Raw genomic sequence first — 19,672 nt, 5'->3', positions numbered from 1 at the left:
GAAACACTCCTAACTCACCAGAAAAAAAAGACTGAGCAATGTTGGAATGCTGGGTGAGAAGCATTACAAGATCATCTCACCAGTGTGTCTCCTAGTAAATGAATGTTTCGTGACTACAAGGCCCACCAGGGTAGCCGTTCACGAGTAGGCAAGTCCCATGATGCCATCCATTCAGTGACAGTGCTATAGTGTTTCCAAATGCTGCTCATCTAGCAATTTTCACTTAGCTTGTGCAGTATGCTCTACAGAGAGGAGTCCTTGAAACCATTTCAAAAAATTCTAGTGATTCAGAATATGGCACATGTTGAGCAGGAACAGGCCAAATATGATTTGCCCTGGCTACCATATTAGCTGAAGGTTGATGACTTTGACCTTTTAAGGTTGAAGTTGCCAGAGTTGCAAAAGTGGGGTGAACGATCCTGTCCCCTCTGTTGTTTTGGAATAGAATATTTATCACCCACAGCCATTAGTGCGTTCTCCTCCATTTTTTCCCAAATGGAGAAAAGAATGGACACTTGCAGGTATTTTTGGGTAGGCCTAAAACATTTTCAGGGTTGGTTCTATAGTACAGGTAATCCTCTACTTACAACACTTCACTTAGTGACCATTCAAAGTTAGAACAACCCCTTCAAAAAAGTGACTTGGGACCATTTTTCACACTTACGACTGTTACAGAACACAGTCAGATGCTTGGCAACAGATTTGCATTTATGATGGTTGCAGTGTCTTAGGGTCATGTGATCACCTTTTGTGACTTTCTGATAAGCAAAGTCAATGGGGAAGCCACATTCACTTACAGTAACAACTGTGTTATTAATTTAACATCCAGTGATTCATTTAACAACTGTGGCGAGAAAGGTCATAAAATGGGGCAAAATGTACTTCACAAATGTCTAACATAGCCACAGAAATGTTGGGTCATAGGCCAAGGATACCTATATATAGAATTTATACACAGTTGGCCCAGTCCAGTGAAATCCTACTTTATCTACCTCATAAAACATTTTTAACCATGTTTCCACCATTTCTATTTTTAACCGACCTACATTTTATCGCTCAGTTGCCAGTTGGCTTCTTTAGTTTTTAAGACATTTATTGGTTTTAATGTTGCACAGAAATTTATTTAATTTTATTGTTGAATTACTGTATGGCTTTATTTTGTTTTTAAAAAAACCACAACTTGCTCTCAATAGAAAGGCAGCAACACAATTTCCATATAAATAAATAAAAAGTTTGGCTGGGATCTACCAGAGCAAATCCAGTTGCTAGGATTTTAAAATTTATTTTGGAAGGGCCCAGGCAGAAAGTCAGTCATGAAAAATTGGCACTTCTATTCTTCTGACACAAGTCTTGTTAAATCAATGCCTTCCTACATTTCTGTCGTACACAAACCTTGTCACACTTGCAATCAAGACAGATCAAAGAACAATATCTGGAAAAATTCACAGCACTCAAAAGGCCATTAAATTCATCTCTGGGGGACAATTCAAGGGGAGGTGGCTTGTCTTATAAAGCTCAAAACAGGATTGGGGGCTAAGGCACAACCTGCTGCATTCATTACCAAGCAATGATCTAACGTGGCATCGAATTTTTTGACACCCGAACATTAGTTGCCAAAACCCAGGGGAACAGAGTCACAAGGGACACCTTGGGACTGTTGACAAACAATAATCCCTTCCAATTGACTTCTAGGGGGGTGCAGACATTCCCTGATTTTCTCTGTCATAATTATCAGGCAGGGAGGAGGGAAATGGTGAGAGTCCATTTCCTCCCCAGGGCCAAACAACCCTGGAAAACTATGACTGGCGAGGGCTACCTACAGTATTCCAGCCTGCCAAATCTTCATCCAAGATCTTTTCATAAATGCTTCTCGGTCTACAATGCTTAGTGTCTGATGTTCTAATTGTCTATTTAAAAATCACTGAGCTTTTTAAAATACCCTGCAAAAAAAATAGAGTTTTGTTTCTCTATATAAAAATATATAGATATAAATATAGATAGGCATTTGTTGAGAATTAAAAGCACCTCAGTTATTTTCATAGTTCCCAAATGTAATGTTCTCACAGTATTGTCTCATCCCTTTGCTCACGGCGTCTTGCTCCATCTGTTAGGCAAACCAATTCTGCATTCAGTTCTCCATCATCCACAACTCCCCACTTTCCCCATGCCTGATTTATAAAGAGGTGGCTTCGTTGTTCAGCAAGCCATTGGCAGCTGCATTGTCCTGGAATTTCATATGAGCACCATCTTTGGCCATTTGCTTCCGGATAAGTTTGTCGCGGTAGTAGAAGAGGTAGCAGGGGAGGAGGAAGCCCGCAAATGAGAGGATAAGGAGGGCAAGATTCACCTATGAATAAAGCAAGGAGGATCATTTCTCTAACATCACAGCCATTAATTATATCCATTTATGATCAGTGATCGTTACTGGTACGAAATTGCTAGTTTTGTTTCTGGACTAGCTTCCTGAAAGAAGACTGCTTTGATTGCATCAAAGCCCTAATTTTGCGTTAATATTCTTTACTTCAAAATAGGATTACATACATTTGTGTGCAGAGGGTTTGGGAGGCTTGCAGAGTGCAAAAACTTTTTTTTAATTTACCTCTTCAAAATCATGGTGCATCTTATACTCCAGTGCGTCTTATAGTCCAAAAAATACGGTGCACTACTACATGCTCACATGAATCGTTCTCCCTATCCTGCAACAACTTCCCAGAGAAGAAATCAGATGACAAACCAGTCAGAATAATTGTGTGGAACTTATGTGACATCACCAATATCTCTCTTTTCCAAATCTGTGAAGCACTTTTTAAAAACCCTTTTTAGAAAGTGGCTGATATGGAGTGAGAATTGAAAATTAGACATAGGATGTATCTGGGTCTGGGTCAGTGGTGGGTTGCAGGCGGTACACAGGCATACCGGAGCCTGCCCGGAGCACTGGGTACCGTTCCGGTACGGTGCTCTGGAGGGCCCGCCCGCCCGAGCTCCTTACCTGTTCTTTAAAGCCTCCAGCACTTCCGCGCATGCAGATGGCGCGTACAGTGCCTGCGCAATGCTCCACCAAGCAGCTGGAGCATCGCAGAGGCTTGAAGAGGCGTTGTTGGAAGGTACAACGCATGTGCATGACGCGTGTGTTCATGTGGAGGATGCCGGGCCCAATTGCAACCGTATTGGTTGCAACGGGATCCGGAACCCACCACTGGTTTGGGTAAAACAGCTTTGGGGGGCGGGGGGAAAAGGTAAGGGATACACTGATATGCAAAGTACAGAATAAGAAAACTGAGAACCCAAACATATTGTTAGTATGGGAAGAAGCATATCAGCTTGGCACAGAGCTTGCTCAAGTGTTTGTTAGTAACTCTAAATAATGAAGTGGATTTCACACTGGATGTTAAAAAACACCACGCTCCTTCTTCAAGAAACTCCTATCTTCATTCAAACAGCTGAAACTCACCCAGAAGGGATCCCTGTGTAATGGGCCCACCATAGTCATGAAAAGTGGCTGTTGGAGGAGAGCAAATACGGCACTGATCAAAGACTGGAGTCCGGTCAATGTACCAAAGTGATTGGAAGGGTACCTGGTGATCAAACATAATACGAAGAAAATGACTCTCAAAAAGCCAGAGAGGCTATTGACAACCCTTACCCCAACATCTACACAGAAATATCCATTCTTAATAACCACAAGTTTCTATTTTGTTTAGAGAAATGGAAATCTATCCCTTGTTCAGCATTGGGGAGCTTGTGGTCCTCTAGAAACTGCTAAACTGCAACTCTCTGCAGCCCAGTCAATATGTCTAATGATGGAGAACGCTGGGAATGATAGTTCAACAACCTCTAGAAGGCCACAGGTTCCCCACCCTGCTCAAAAGCTGTCCAATCTATCAATATTATGAAGATTTAGAAGCCTCAATGGATTCAACGTGTATTAAGAAAATGCTAATGGAAAATGTAAGAAGAAGATGAACTGCCACTTCTTGTTTAAAAACCATGAACAGTATTTAGACTCAGTAATTGGAACAGAAATTTAACCGATGCTCGTCTTCTACTTCACTCACTTCCATTCTTAGGGAAGATTTGCTCTCTTGGGAAAAAAGACAGTGAGCAAGAAAAGAAAGCCAAACTCACACAGCTTTCTTCTTCTTGGACAGACTACACTGCTCAAACTAGAAGGACTACCCCATTTTAACCTGAGTAGCAGACCATTCTACCAAATTAGGCCAGTCCCCTTGCACCCATTCTCAAGTGCAAAAGATCCCCCCCCCACCAGTGGCATAACTTACACAGCAGCATAGAGAGCTCCACAGGCAGAATGGAAAAAGCCGCGCACCATGGTGTGAAAAATGAAGGTCACATACTGTAGGGGAAAAGTCACAAAGAAAGGAGGAGGAAATCAACAGGAGTCATTAAATGAAAAACAAGCTAAGGAGCTAAGGAGGGTAGGAAAACAGCACTTAGGCAACTGAAGAGCATTATCAAAGGGAGGAAATATTAGGGAAAATCAGAGGAACAAAGAACACAATGGAAGTTACCTGCAGAGGAAGGTTGTTGATCAAACAGGTGACACCAAACCCAACCAACAGAAGGTTGGTGGTGACAAAAGCTCGGATAGCATTGGTGAGTTTCTGGATCTTAAGGTAGCGGACTTTAGGTGGAATTCCTTTCACCTCAGGACTAGGAAGATAAAGGAAAGTCATCATTGGTCCTTCTGTTAAGTGCCCCAGTATCTCTACCCTCAAGCATGGGTTGCATTCTACATTTGCTTTTTTGGCATTTGGAAATTATCCAAGTCTCACTTGATAGATCCAGCACGGTTTATATTTCCTGGTGCATCCACACAATCCTTTATGCGCCAGTCCATCACATAGCCAATGACGGGACAAGTGAGAAGACATAACAACTGCATGACACCAAAGATGGAAGAGTAGAAACTGACTGTCCAACAAAAAAGAAAGGAGAGAGGAAATGAGAATATAATTCAAAGAACCAGGAGAAATGTTCCTTCCCTAACCCAAATAAATAAAAGCATATTATTCTAAGTTTGGGGTGGGGGAGGGGCAGGGAGGATGGGATAGAAGTACAAAATCACATCGTAACAGAAATGAAACATTCGGAGCAGCAGGAATTCTCTGGTCCAGCTTAGTTACACACTTGGATCAACCCTGCTGACCATCATTTTATCCCTTTTGCCTTGCGCCTCCCATTCCATTACAGGAAGCTCCTGTTAACATTCACAGGGATAATGATGGTTCTGCTTTCTCAGCACTTTGATTTCGCTAATGTGAAAAATCATCCCCCTACAACTACCCAGTAATCAGAGAAATACAAAGGGGGCATATGTTTGGCAGTGCTTGAGCTCACAGCAATGGCTAGAATTTTTGGAAGGACATTTGGAAGGTTTGCTTCCTAGGAAATGGAGGATTTCACCTTAAAGCTTAGACAGAGAACTGAATGCAGAAGTCCTTTATAAGATTACATGACACATATACTTTGAGAGACCTATCTTAGCCCCAGGCAATTAAGGCTCCTGCCTGTTTTCTCGGCTGTATCTTTCAATTCTTTTGGCACTGGAATAAAAAGGAAAGAAAGAAAAAGGCCTCATCAGGTTAATCAGATTTTCTTTTCAGGATAGAACTTTCAACTAGAACCATGATAGCGAACCTCTGGCACAGGTGGCACGCGGAGCCCTCTCTGTGAGCAAGCAAGCTGTCGCCCAGCTCAGCTCCCGCCAGCTAACTGGTTTTCGGGTCTCTGTTGCATATGTGGGAGACCACGTGCATGTGTGGGAGAGAGGGAGTTGCATGTGCAGGGGTGGGGGCAGCATGGAGGGGCAGCGTACGCACCCTGCACCCCCTTTTTGGTCACAAGAGGCTTCAGGAGGCCTACTAGGCCCAAAATGGGGCATGGGGGTGTCACACTCATCAGTGGGGGGGGGGGGGAGCACGGGGGGTTCACGTGTGCATACGCAGGGGATGGGGCACTTTGCATTGTGGGTGTGGGCATGTGCGCACGCTGTCGATTTCAGCATGCGAGGACAAAAAGGTTAGCCATCACTGAACTAGAAGTTCATTAAGCAGGGAGAAACGCCCTTCCTCCCATTGCTTCCTTTTTCTCCTGCATTGTTTCCAGAGACGCCCTTTCCCATTGAGCTCACCTGGGTCCACGCCACCCGTCACCTGGAACTCCAGCATCTTGTTCATGGCTGCCATATAGAAGATGATTCGCAACTGCGTCATGCCCATTAGGATGAGGCTCCACAGAAAGATGGGGGAACAGACACTACGGCAGAAGGGGATGGAGCCTGCAGCCAGAAGGAAGACGTTGTGGTGATTAGAATGCTTTTCGGACAAACAAACAAACATCCTTTCCGCTTTACTTAGTACGGAGGAATTGAATTGTGTCTCCATAAGGTGCTTTATGACTATGGCATCCAAGAAAAAGCAAGCTGTCCCAGCCAATCTATCTGGCATCAGACCGAGAAAGACTGATCTAAGCAATCCTTTCTTAGCCCTCTGCTTTTCAACAAGGTCGGTAATAAAGATTCACCTCAGGGTCAGAGATTATGATCTCTTAGGAAGAGATCTGGTGATTTCAGCTGGGCAGACTATGCAGTACTTCAGGAGGCTTATAACAGAAAGGCAGTGATGCTTAACGCAGGGTGTCCTCACTGAGCAACTCCCCTGTTTAGTGACCATTCAAGTCATAATGGCACGGAAAATATTTCCGACTAGTCCTTTCACTTGTGACAAGTGCAGCGTCCCTGTGATTATGTGATTAACATGGGGCACTTCGTAACCAAAGGGCATTGGCAACCAATGGATTATCCCATGGTCACACAATCACCATCAGCACACTTCTCAACCAGCTTCCGATGAGCAGAGTCAATGGAGAAGCCAGTGGTACAATTGTAGTTGGGATCACATGATGATTTGCTTAATGATTGTGTCGGTCCCAACTGTGGTTATTAAGTGAGAACTACCTACAAGTAGAGAGGATTTTTGTTTCACAGCATTTGTTTCTTAATCAATTAAATAAACCTTTTCTATTATTTATAAACCTGGATTGAATTCAAAGTCCACAAAGGTACTGGCCACATTGCTTAGTTTTTTAATAAGTTTCACTATTTCCCTGGCTGATGCTCTAACCCAGGGTGTCAAACTGGTGGCCTGCAAGCTGGCTGCGTTATGCACAGGCCACACCCACCCCAGCTGCATGAATGGGAAAAACGTCACAAAACGTCATGTGACAGCAACATGATGCCGCAAGTTTGACCCCCGTATTCTAACCTATACTGCTACAGGATTGCTAGAAACCTAGACAGAAAAGACTGGGTTCCTTTAAGAGAACATTGTGCCGCTCTTATTGCGTCCGCGGATAACCGCCCTGCCGCCCTGTTTAGGGTGACCCGCTCCCTCTTGTCGCAGAGGACGCGGGGGGCACTCTTGCAGGGAAGAGCAGAGGAGTTTGGGGAATATCTGCAGGACACAGTCGCTCAGATCCAGAGCGGATGGGCCCCCTCCAGTGGACCAGACGAGCCGTCAACAGTGAGTCTTGTGAGACCATTCTGGGAGGAATTTGACTCTGTTGCCCCCGAGGATTTGGACAGGTTGCGTGGACGGCTGCGACCCACCACATGTTCAATGGACCCGTGTCCCTCCTGGCTGGTACTGGCATCCTGGGAGGTGACACGAGGGTGGCTTCTGGGCCTGGTGAACGCCTCATTGGGTGAGGGATCCTTACCAATGGCCTTGAAAGAGGCGGTGGTGAGGCCCTTACTCAAGAGGCCTTCACTTGACCCAACGGAGCTAGCTAATTATCGTCCAGTCTCCAACCTTCCCTTTCTAGCGAAGGTTGTTGAGAATGTGGTGGCACAGCAATTTCCACGACACCTTGACGAATCCGAATATCTAGACCCACGCCAGTCCGGCTTCCGACCCGGGCACAGCACGGAGACGGCCTTGGTCACGTTGGTTGATGATCTCTGGAGGGCCAGAGATAGAGGTTGTTCCTCTATCCTGGTCCTATTAGACCTCTCAGCAGCTTTTGATACCATCGACCATGGTATCCTATTGCGCCGGCTGGAGGGGATGGGAGTCGGAGGCACCGTTTTGCGGTGGTTCAGCTCCTACCTCTCCGACCGGACGCAATGTGTGTTGACAGGGGGGCAGAGGTCAACCCTGAGGCCACTCACTTGTGGGGTGCCGCAGGGGTCGGTCCTCTCGCCCCTCCTGTTCAATGCATATGTGAAGCCACTGGGTGAGATCATCCGTGGTTTTGGGGTTGAATATCATCTGTACGCTGATGATACTCAGCTGTACATCTCAACCCCAAACCACCCCAACGAGGCTGTCGAAGTGATGTCCCGATGTCTGGAAGCTGTCGGGGTCTGGATGGGGGACAACAGACTCAAACTCAACCCCTCCAAGACTGAGTGGCTGTGGCTACCGGCACCTCGGTTCAGCCAGCTGACTCCATCGCTGGCCATAGGGGGCGAACAATTGCCCCCTGTGGAACGACCATGTGGCAGCCGTGGCAGAGGGGGCGTTCCACCAGGTTCGCCTGGTGCGCCAATTGCGCCCCCTTCTGGACCGGGACGCCCTACGCACGGTCACTCATGCACTGGTGACGTCTCGCCTGGACTACTGCAATGCTCTCTACATGGGGCTTCCCTTGGGACGCGCCCGAAGACTGCAGCTAGTCCAGAACGCAGCCGCGCGGGCTGTCATGGGAAGTACTAGGTACTCCCACGTAACACCTCTCCTGCGCGAGCTGCACTGGCTGCCTGTGGTTTTTCGGGTGCGTTTCAAGGTTTTGATCACCATCTTTAAAGCGCTCCATGGCACAGGACCTAGCTACCTGCGGGATCGCATCTCTCCACATACATCCCTGCGGCCAATTCGCTCTCACAGGGAGGGACTTCTCCTTGTGCCGTCCACTAGGCAATGCCAACGGGCGGCGCCAAGGAGTAGGGCCTTCTCTGTGATGGGCCCAACCCTCTGGAATGACCTCCCCCCCGACATTAGAACCACCACCGACTTCCGCTCCTTCCAACAAAAATTGAAGACACACCTGTTCCGATTGGCTGGCCTGGCATAATCATAACTGCTACCTCCTGGCAAACATATTTCAACTGGTATTTTAGGGGAATTGTTTTTTAAATTCAATTTTATGGGATATTTGTAGGGGTTTTAAACTATTTACTCAGCTGTACAGTTCTTTTAAACCTTTTTTATCCTCCTTCGTATCTACTTATCTATTTAATAATTTTTAATTGTTTAATTTTATAGTTATTTTTATGATGTATTTCTGATATGGACTGTACACCGCCCCGAGTCCCTTTCGGGAGAGGGGGCGGTCTATAAGCGCTCAGTAAATAAAAATAAAAATAAATAAACAATGCAGAGTTAATTCAACTACAACACTGGGGGGGGGGTTGTTGTTGTTGTTGTTGTTGGCTTGCTTGCTTATCTGTATGGTCAAATAAACAGTATTTGGACTGGTGATCGACATCATTCCTATTTCTATCTGAATTTTGTTTTGTTTTCTTTTTCCACTCACCGCTGCCTAGAAGGAGGTGTTTCCCTCCAAAATTAGGACTAAAGCCAACAAACAAAAATGCAGGGGCTGTATCCTGCCAACAGATGGAGCCAGATGCCAGGGCCTGTCCTCATCTGTGGCAGCCACAGCTAACAACTCCCCCTGATGCAACAGGCCCAAATTTGGAGAGGGGAGGAACAGCTTGGAGGGAAGAGACATCTTAGTGCCAAATCTACAAACTGTGGAAGTTCCCACTTCTTAGGAAGGCCAAACTCCCGGCAGCCTTCCCAGAAGCAGCCTTGCAAGTCAGGCACATGACAAATTAAACTGCAAGCTTTGTGAAAAGGGCCCCTTGCCCAGATGCTCTCCCCGCCCAGCTTCTCTCACTGAACTGAAGGATGGCGAAGCAGGAGGAGGACTCACGCTGGGCAGATTTGGTGGGTCCTTGGCAGAGGTCCTGCACTGATGGGTAGAGTGCCTCTTTGCCCCCCTCCAGCTGCGGATCCCTCTGGCTTAGCCGCTGCCCCACAGCTGTCACGTGCATGTAGAATCGGTCACCGGTCACCTTGTGATCTAGAGCTAGGCTGCTCAGTTTGATCTTCTTCCTGTTTCAGAGATAAAGGATCGAGGAAGAGGAGGAAAAGAGGTAGAGTGGGACTCACACACTGAACAAAGCCCTTACGTGGACTCTTTGGCTTTTGGTAGTCTCTCAAGTGAGCCCAGCCTTCAGGAGTTACATATACAGTGATCATCTTTTATTGGGGAAAAATAGAGGACAAACACAAAAAAGGGGGCAAATCTGAAAGAGGTCTGCAGGGATTTAAAAAAAAATGTTTATGTTTATAATTTTGCTTTACAGAGGAAAACTTAAGAGCAAAAGCGAGGACATAAATAATTAAATAAATCTAAAACGTTTCCGAAATAAAGGATTGCCATTTATAATTAAGGACACAGGACCACTGTAGTTAAAAAGCATGGCAAATGAATTTTGTCTTAATCGCATAAAACGCTGCTTGTTTAATAAACTACAATTATGCAAATCATGGTGTATATAATGTACGACTGTGGTCAGAAAATGATCCTGGTAATGTCACCTCATATTAGCTAAAACCAAGTCTGGGCTTTCTCTACTGCAGCTGATAAAAAAAAGGGTTTTCCCTCCCTTAATTTCTGCTACTTGGCAGAAAACAGAGGTGAAAAAAGGACAAGAGAGCCTGAGGTACAATAAAACATGCACTAGAAGAGTCTGATGGGACCCAAGCCAAATACAAGGCAGTGCATTAGGGGGAGCTTCAAGACTTGTGGACTATTCCCAGGGAAAGCAAGCCTCTCTTCAAACTCCTGAGAGAAATGCCTTGGGGTCAAAAGGAAAAGCTGAGCCAAGGCTGGCATCAACATCTGGCACCTTTAGGAACCTGCCAAGGTTTGGATGGGTGTGTGTGTGTGTACTATGCCTGTTTCAGGAAGAGTGCCAGATGTTTGGGTATACCATCTTTTTCATCTCTCCCCTGAGTCTCTGACCCAGGGGGATACTACAGAAGTAAGAATCACTTTGAAAGCCTGAAGTTCCCCTGCATGCTAAGCTTTCTGTTCATCATCAACCAAACAGAACATAGAGTTAAGTAACCAGTAGCAAGCCAGTTTTATGCAATGCACACTTAGAAAAGATGTAAATTTTAGCAAAAGGTAGAAGAACAGAACTTCCCAAAATCGAAAAACGGTACAAATGGTTAGATGATAGAAATAAAAGGAATAAGAAATCGGGAAATGTAAAATGTATAGTAGAAGAATTAGGATACAGTGCTAAGAGGGTAGGGAAAAAAATTTAAGATATACAAACGTAAGAAAAAGATACACAACATAACAAAGGGAATATGATAGTCTGAATACAAATGACTAAACATAAACAACTAAGCAAAGGAGTAAAAAACAAGGTGACCACAAATGTAAAATTAGAATGTATAGAAGGGGAAACAATAACTAAAGATGCACCGATAGGTATCTGCTGTGAGAAGGAACACTCAGTTCCGGTGTTGTTTGTAAGTTATGTGTATGTTTTTGTTGATGTGTTTAAGTGTTTAAAATAAAAATAAAAACTTCCCAAAATCAAGCCAGCACATGGCAGCAAAAAGCATGCCAAAGCAATTTTTCTCCTAGGCATAATACCGGAGGGGTTTAAGAAAAATGTACTCTATCTCATTATACATGTACTAACTGCGGCGTGCATAACTTTTGCGCAGTATTGGAAAAAAGAAAACACACGATCAGAGCTAGATATAATCAGAAAAGTGTTGGCCTGTGCGGAAGCAGATCAGCTCACTCTTGAACTTAAAAATAAAGGGGAATCCGAATATTTTGAAATCTGGAACAGATTTTTTGATTGGTATAAGACAAGGTGACAAGACTGGGACAAACTATATATTGTGATTGGACAGAAGGATAGATAACGCACTAAGTAGGCTAAGTTAACGGTTGAGGCTAATTGTGTATAATGTGAATGTATGGTCACTTTGACTCTGCGGTACTGCATTGTTTTAAATGTAAAAATAATAGCAATATATTTTTTTTAAAAAAGACAGCCAAAGCAATTCAGAAGGAAACAAAGTCTGTGACCGAAGCTCCACAGAACCTGACACATCAAAAGGTCTTTACAATGAAATGACTGAATTAGATAAAATTTTAATAGGTACTGATGAAAAAGTAATTAAAAACTATATGGATATTTATTAGAGACTAAATTACAAGAGGAGCAAGTTAAAGAAACTATGATAGCTTGGGGGAAAAACTTTGGGTATGGGATAGACTTAGAAAAATGGCAGAAATTGTGGTCTCAAAATTATAGAATGACAATGTCAACTGTATATAGAGAAAATTTGTATAAGATGTTTTAGAGGTGGCATCTATCCCCAACGAGAATTGCAAGAATGTCCAAGAATAAATCGGAAAAGTGTTGGAAATGTCATCAAATACCGGGTTCATACTACCACAAAATTATAGAATGACAATGTCAACTGCATATAGAGAAAATTTGTATAAGATGTTTTAGAGGTGGCATCTATCCCCAACGAGAATTGCAAGAATGTCCAAGAATAAATCGGAAAAGTGTTGGAAATGTCATCAAATACCGGGTTCATACTACCACATGTGGTGGACTTGTATTGAAGCTAAAAGATACTGGACTAAAATCCACATGTGGTTGGAGAAAATGATACACAAACACATAGACCTTAAACCAGAGATCTTTTTACTGGGAATCATACCAGAAATTTACAACAAAAACTTAAAATATTTGATTGTAAACGTTTTAACAGCAGCTAGAATTATATTTGCAAAAAACTGGAAAAACGAAATGATACCAAAACAGGAAGAAGTTATTCGAAAGAAATGGAGTACGCTGAAATGAGCAAATTGACATTTGAAATTAGAGAACAAGAAGACGAGCAATTTTATAAGATATGGGATTTGTTTTATCAGTGGCTGGAAAAAAGAACCTGGAAATGAAAAATGTTTTACTTATGTTTTAATTGAAGGAGAAAAGTGAGAATACAATAACGTTGTTAAATAGACTAATAACGATACAATGTTTTAATTGAAGGAGAAAAGCGAAAATACAATAATGTTGTTAAATAGACTAATAATAATACAATGAAATACTGAAATATATATGAATAATTTAGAATTTTTTGTTATAAAATGAAGGAAAAAGATAATAATGAATTTATGTACATTTGATAGAGGATTGGTAATATAATATATAACTCTAAGTGCATACTATAAAGATATCCTGTTGAAAATAGATAGATATATAAACTTGGTAAATTCTTTTATATTGTAAAAATATTTAAAATGAGACAATGATTACATAAAGGTACGTTGTTATTAAGCAGACAATCAAGAATGTAAGAGAATTAAGTTTATTGAAAAGAAAGAAATATTAATCGTAATTGAATATATGCTATACAATGAAAGTGAGTTTTTGGTTATATTAGAAGGAAAATCTGTGATTCTATATGTAATCGAAAATACGGATGCAAAAACACTTGTAATCAAACGACATGCTGTATGTAATGGATGAAATTTTTTTAATGTTGTCTTTTATGTTTAAAAATAAAAAAAATGTTGGAAAAAAAAAGAACCTGACACATCTCTCTCTAATAGGACTACTTAAGATACTAAAGCAGAGAATGCTGACCCTGACAGGAAAGAGATTGCATATCAGCCCAACTTCCATTTAGCGTAATGTACTGTAACTGTCCACAAGCTGATGTGCTTCTTAACTCCCAAAATTTCTAATGAACGTGGCAAATAGGCAGAAATTAAGGGTAATAAATAGAGCACACCTGATGGGGATAGATTGGTGCAGTGTCTGCAATAAGGAGGGAGAAGAGCCACAATATAAATTCTTGAGAATCATCATTCCTGCACTCTGTTTACCTGATGGTTTGCCCCACTCTACATCAAGGGGGGACTGTGTAGAGGGTCTCCTCTTTCAAATTCCTGGGAGTGCACCTTAGCCAAGATCTCACCTGGAAAAATAATACCTCCCAGGTGGTCAGGAAGGCTCAACAGAGACTCCATTTCCTTTGGGTCATGCGGAAAAATCAAGTGGAACAATGACTGATGACTTCCTTTTATCGGACTTCGATAGAAAGCTTCTGCACATATTGTGCTATGGTACTGTATGCTGGCTTGACCGCAGCGGACAGAAAGGCATTACAGAGAGTGATGAGCACAAAAAATCATGGGCTGCCCCCTGACCACACTGGATGAAATTGCCAGGACCCACTGCCTTAGCAGAGTGAGGAAAATCCTCAGGAATGATTCACACCCTGATCAGCACTTCTTTACTCTCCTACCATCAGGCAGGAGATATAGAAGCATAGCCAGCCAAACGAATAGGCTGAAAAATAGCTTTTATCCATGGGCCATCAGACTTTTGAATACAACATAACACCACAATCAGGTTTAATATGATAGACTTGCAGGGCCAGCACAACAAGCAACCTATTTATACCGGTGTAATTATGTGCATATATGTATATGGGAATGTGTGCTAGTTATTACTTATTTGGGTTTAGGGATTTCTTTTTCTTTTACTTAGTGAGTTATTGATATGTATTCTGTGTCTTAGGGGTGGGGGAAGCTGCACCAAGGGAGGGTCATTCAATTTCATTGTACACATGTTGTGTATTGACAATAGAGGTTTGATTTGATTTAATGGTTTCCCTGTAGAAAACAGGTATAATTTTGATTAGTTAGAGCTACATTGCCATGAAATTCCTACTTACGTATAATTGGCTTCTTCTGGAGCTGGGAAGGACTCCTTAGGCCAGTTGATCATGCAGTTGAGGAAGATGAGGCAAGCCAGGCCTGACCAGACAAGCATGATAACAATGAAGGAAACTCCTGCATCATAGATCAGCTAATAGCAACAGGACAAGAGGCAAAATAAATGTGAGGAATGGTAGAAAAGCCACAGAGAAAAGATGGGATGGCTTTAGACATTCCAATAAGTAGGCATAGAAGAGGCTAGTGAATTCTCTAATACCTATACAGAAAGCAATTCCTGTGGATTCTGTGCACACAGTTGAGAAGGTGCACCCATCTCTTCACCTAAGCTTGGGAAACAATGACAGATGATGTCTATGGAGATTCTCAATCATTCAGGTTATGGTTGTTCCAAAGGTGTTTTTCCAAAGACGACTTGACTTTCTTGTTTGTTTTCCTTGAAAACATTCTGCTTCTCACTCTCAGAACTGAAGAAGCTTCTTGGATGAGAAACAGAATGTTTTTAAGGGGAAAAAACAAGGAAGTCCAGTTGCCCTTTGAAAAGCACCTTTGGAATGACAGGTGATTTGTCAATCAGGCCTGATTTTACTCTCCCTTCCTCTTCCCAGTGGTAAAATATCCTTTGCTGGTAGACCACACATCTGGATTCCTCAAGTGTCTCTCCCAGCCTAACGAAGAAAAGCTTTCTGTCTCATCAGCCAAGAGAGAAGCATACAGACATACAACCCACAGCTGCCTTTGACTCTCCAGATCAGGAATTTGGGATTAGGACGTTCCTTGCTGCATCATCCAGTTCTACTACATACCTTAACTCCAGGAAAAGTAACAGCAGAAGAAGCATAAGAGCCAATCAAGAGTGCCATGAAAGTAGAACGCAAGTTTCCAAACATGTTGGGCAGCTAAAGAGATACAAAAAGACAATAAACAGAAATATATTCCCTAGTCTGAAATATATTCCCTTTCAAGTTACTCTCTTTTAGAGTCTTTTATTTTCTGTAGACTATAACCCTAACGGTAACCCAAAAAGCTGGATCCTTCTTTATTTTCCATATTCTCATCTAAATCATTCCCACTTCTTCTAAATTCTGATTTTCCATCAAAGATAAATATTCAAACCACATGTATTATCACTGCCTAACAATTTATAGTGCAAAGCTTCACTTGTGTACTCAGAAGCCAAGACCCAATGAACTAAGTGGCCTACGATAGTAGCATTAATTAATACAATGTTTATTTTAAAATTATATACTACTGCCTTAAAAATCTCAAAGCATAAAAACCAGCAATTAAAACAATAACAAGTTGCTTAAAGTATATTGTACATTAAAATGTTATAGGTAATATACAGAATTTATAACAAAATCATAAGAAAGGTAGCAACAGAAGATCTAAAAATCACGCCGTTATAATTAAAAGACTGGGGGAAACAAAAATATATTTGCCTGGCACTGAGTCAATAATAGCTCACTTGGGAGACCTTTCCAAAGTCCCTTGAGATGACCTTGTCAGGTCAAAATCTATTGGAAGAGGGATTCCTTCAGATACGACAGTCCCAAACTTATAAAAGGCTAAAATCAGCGTCTTGAAGTGGAAATAAACTGCATGACCATGGAGATCAAAAAGAACTGACATGATGTATTTAATAATAATAAATTAATAATAAATTTTTATTTGTTAGCCGCACCCTCTCCTAAAGGACTCGAGGCGGCATATAATAAAAACACATAAAATATACAAATGAACAATACATATACATATAAAAATAAACACATACACGTACGTACACATATACATGGAGGAGGTAACAAATATATAAAATAGAATTTAAAATTGACAATTTAAAACACCCTCAATTAAATTACAAGATTTAAAAAGCCCGTCAGGAGCGATAAGGTAAAACTATGGTTGAGCCAGGCCAGCTAATTGGAAGAGGTGGGTCTTGAGCTTTGTACGGAAGGAGCGGAGGTCAGAGGTAGTCCTGATATCAGGGGGGAGGTCATTCCACAGGGCTGGGCCCGTCACAGAGAAGGCTCTGCTCCTAGGCGTCGCCCCCCCCCCGACACTGTTTGGTAGACGGCACCTGGAGAAGTCCCTCTCTGTGCGAGCGAATTGGTCGTAGGGATGTATGGGGCAGGATGCGATCCCGCAGGTAGCTAGGTCCTGTGCCATGGAGCGCTTTAAAGATCGTAATCAGAACCTTGAAACGCACCCGATAGACCACAGGAAGCCAGTGCAGCTCGCGCAGGAGAGGTGTCACATGGGAGTACCTTGTACTCCCCATAATCACCCGCGCGGCCGCATTCTGGACCAACTGCAGTCTCCGGGTGCATCTCAAGGGAAGCCCCATGTAGAGAGCATTGCAGTAGTCCAGGCGAGACGTCACCAGCGCATGAGTGACTGTGCGTAAGGCATCCCGGTTCAATAGGGGGCGCAATTGGCGCACCAGGCGAACCTGGTGGAATGCCCCCCTTGCCACGGCTGTCACATGGTCATCCATGGACAGCCGAGCATCCAGGAGGACGCCCAAATTGCGCGCCCGCTCCACGGGGGCCAGTTGTACGCCCCCAATGGCCAAAGATGGAAGCAATTGGTTGAACCGGGGGGCCGGAACCCACAGCCACTCCGTCTTGGAGGGGTTGAGCTTGAGTCGGTTGCCATCCACCCATTTATATTGCCCAATTCCTTTCAATACTCTTGCTACCAGAGTCCTGTGCCAAATGAAGCTGCTGAGCCGTCTCAGAGTAGCTTCATCCACATCCCATTACAGTAATCCAACAAGAAATATGTAGAACTATTGTTTTGAAGTTACTGTACATCTATCCAGTTAGGGCTGTAGCTACAGTACCATATCAACCTAAACTGATAAAGGAACTACATGCCACAAAGGCTACCTGTGTCACGATGTTAAAAAGTTTGCTAGGCCTGAACTGCCTAAACTGACACTCAAGAGTTAAACTAAGAAAGCTTTATTGCGCAGGTCATAAAACAAAAAGTTCTTATCTGAAAGTGATTTATTGCGCATGCGTTTACACATTCCAGAACAAAATTCCCTTCTTCTTTGTTCGGCTGCCAACTTGGCAACCGGAGATTTTCATTATCAAAATGTAACCATTAGTTATTTCTGTTTCATTTATTTTTTATTTTATTATTAAAGTTTGTTTATTAATTAGAATACTTTTAAAGACTTTTATTTTTCTCAATATCTCAAAAGATATGCGGAAGGGAATCAGCCACGGTCCATTGATCTCAGATTTCCCCAGGGCATTTTTTTCCCCTGACAACCTGGGCCTCTACAGTCAAATATGGATCTGCAAATAGCCTTTTGCTATGAACCTGATCCTTTAAGGCACATGAAAGACCATTCAGAACAGACTCTGGGCACAAACATCACTAACAGCACGCTGTCTGCTCTGAATTGAGGTTCAATCTGTTGTTCTTCATCATCCAGTCCATTACCAAATGAAGTTCCTGGTTCCATGTAGGTATTGACCAACATGGGGGATACACTGGAACCTGTGAATGGTCAGTCAAAGGGCCTCCATTATCATCTTTTGCAGCCATCCATCCAAAATGAGAACCACATCAAGGGTGTTCTACCTAAAGTGAAACTGTTTAGTTGTTTCCAGAAAGATTCCATGGTTGATAGTCAGCTGCTGAAAGAAGCTGGGGAATCAATGAAGTTTCACTCCTCCATCTTCTCCAGGCAAAGATTATCAAGGCAGTTTCCATGTCAAAACCCCTAAACCTGATTGAAGTGGATCTAGTAAATTATTCTGTCCATCAGCATCTGCAACCGATCAGCTATTATCCTTGTCCAGGAAGGGAATGCTGGCCACTGGCCTAAAAATTATTTAGATCTTCTAGAGTCATCGATATTATTCCCAGAAATGGGCTCACTACACCTTCATTTAATGAGGTTAGGATCAGTTATGTAAGCAAGATTTCTAACTTTCAGACCAAACTGAGCATGCTATTCCTGCTGAATATAATAAGCCATAAAGGATAACAGGCAAACAGATGTGGGGCTGGCTGAATTGCTCAAACATTCAAACAGTGTTAACAGGCCCTAAAAATAAAATATCCAAAGGAATCTAATGAAAACCGAGCCCTGAACACATCTACAAATTGGTCTGAAGCTGCCGAGTCTAAATTATGATTGTGCTCAACAGTTAACATGACACAGCTAGCCATCAAGGATTACGATCTGTATTCAGCTGGATCCCAAACAACCCTCAACTATTCAGAAAAACTGTGCTGGGTGACACTGGAAAGGGATGCAATGCTGGAAGAGAAACTGCTTTGTGCTTTCATCACCAACACAAAGTATGTTTGATAATGAGCTCTTATGTTTGATCAGATTCAGGATGTGTTTTTCCTCCACTTGTGTATTAGTCATCTCCTGACTTCAGCGACGTGCGGTGAGGTTTATGGCTGGTGAGGCACAGACACAGTGGTGGGTTTCAAATATTTTTAGACTTGTGGACTTCAACTCCCAGAATTCCACAGCCAGGCATGCTCAGTTCCGATTTAAAACGACAGCATTGTTTTTCTCCTTTGCGAAATAGGTTTCTTTTTTTCATTTTCTTTTTCTTCTCCCTTCCCCTCCTTCCTCCCTCTCTCCCTTCCTCCCCCTGTCTCAAACACACACACACACACACACACACAAGTTGGATTGGACTATCCTACCCCCTTCCCTCTCTCACTCACTCTCAAACAAACACACACACACAAACACAAAAGTTGGATTGGATATCTTTTCCAGTTGCTTGAAAGCAGCTCCTCTTCCATCCCCCCCCCCATTCCCCTGCTGCTTTCCCCAAACACCTCCACCATTGCAAATGCAGCCTGC

The 19,672-nt window shown here is 42.8% G+C and overlaps 1 protein-coding gene across 4 annotated transcripts in view; it reads right to left on the bottom strand.

Annotated features, from left to right (window-relative positions):
* Nucleotides 1-1,156: 1,156 nt before the first annotated feature.
* Nucleotides 1,157-19,672, bottom strand: part of SLC43A1 (solute carrier family 43 member 1) — a 46,322-nt gene continuing 27,806 nt past the window's right edge. For all 4 annotated transcript variants that reach the window (XM_081938062.1, XM_081938063.1, XM_081938061.1 and 1 more), the window contains 10 exons: nucleotides 15,630-15,722; nucleotides 14,823-14,956; nucleotides 9,958-10,139; nucleotides 6,152-6,298; nucleotides 5,529-5,564; nucleotides 4,794-4,932; nucleotides 4,530-4,671; nucleotides 4,281-4,354; nucleotides 3,452-3,575; nucleotides 1,157-2,347 (listed from right to left, as the gene is read on the bottom strand). In XM_081938062.1, the coding sequence (XP_081794188.1) occupies nucleotides 2,174-2,347; nucleotides 3,452-3,575; nucleotides 4,281-4,354; nucleotides 4,530-4,671; nucleotides 4,794-4,932; nucleotides 5,529-5,564; nucleotides 6,152-6,298; nucleotides 9,958-10,139; nucleotides 14,823-14,956; nucleotides 15,630-15,722 (1,245 nt within the window). In that variant the 3' untranslated portion in view covers nucleotides 1,157-2,173. The remainder of the gene's footprint in view (nucleotides 2,348-3,451; nucleotides 3,576-4,280; nucleotides 4,355-4,529; nucleotides 4,672-4,793; nucleotides 4,933-5,528; nucleotides 5,565-6,151; nucleotides 6,299-9,957; nucleotides 10,140-14,822; nucleotides 14,957-15,629; nucleotides 15,723-19,672) is intronic.

The sequence above is a fragment of the Natrix helvetica genome (genome assembly GCF_964273705.1).
Source record: "Natrix helvetica genome assembly, chromosome: 1".
Taxonomy (NCBI): Eukaryota; Metazoa; Chordata; class Lepidosauria; order Squamata; family Natricidae; genus Natrix; species Natrix helvetica.
This window is presented reverse-complemented; position numbering and strand designations above follow the sequence as displayed.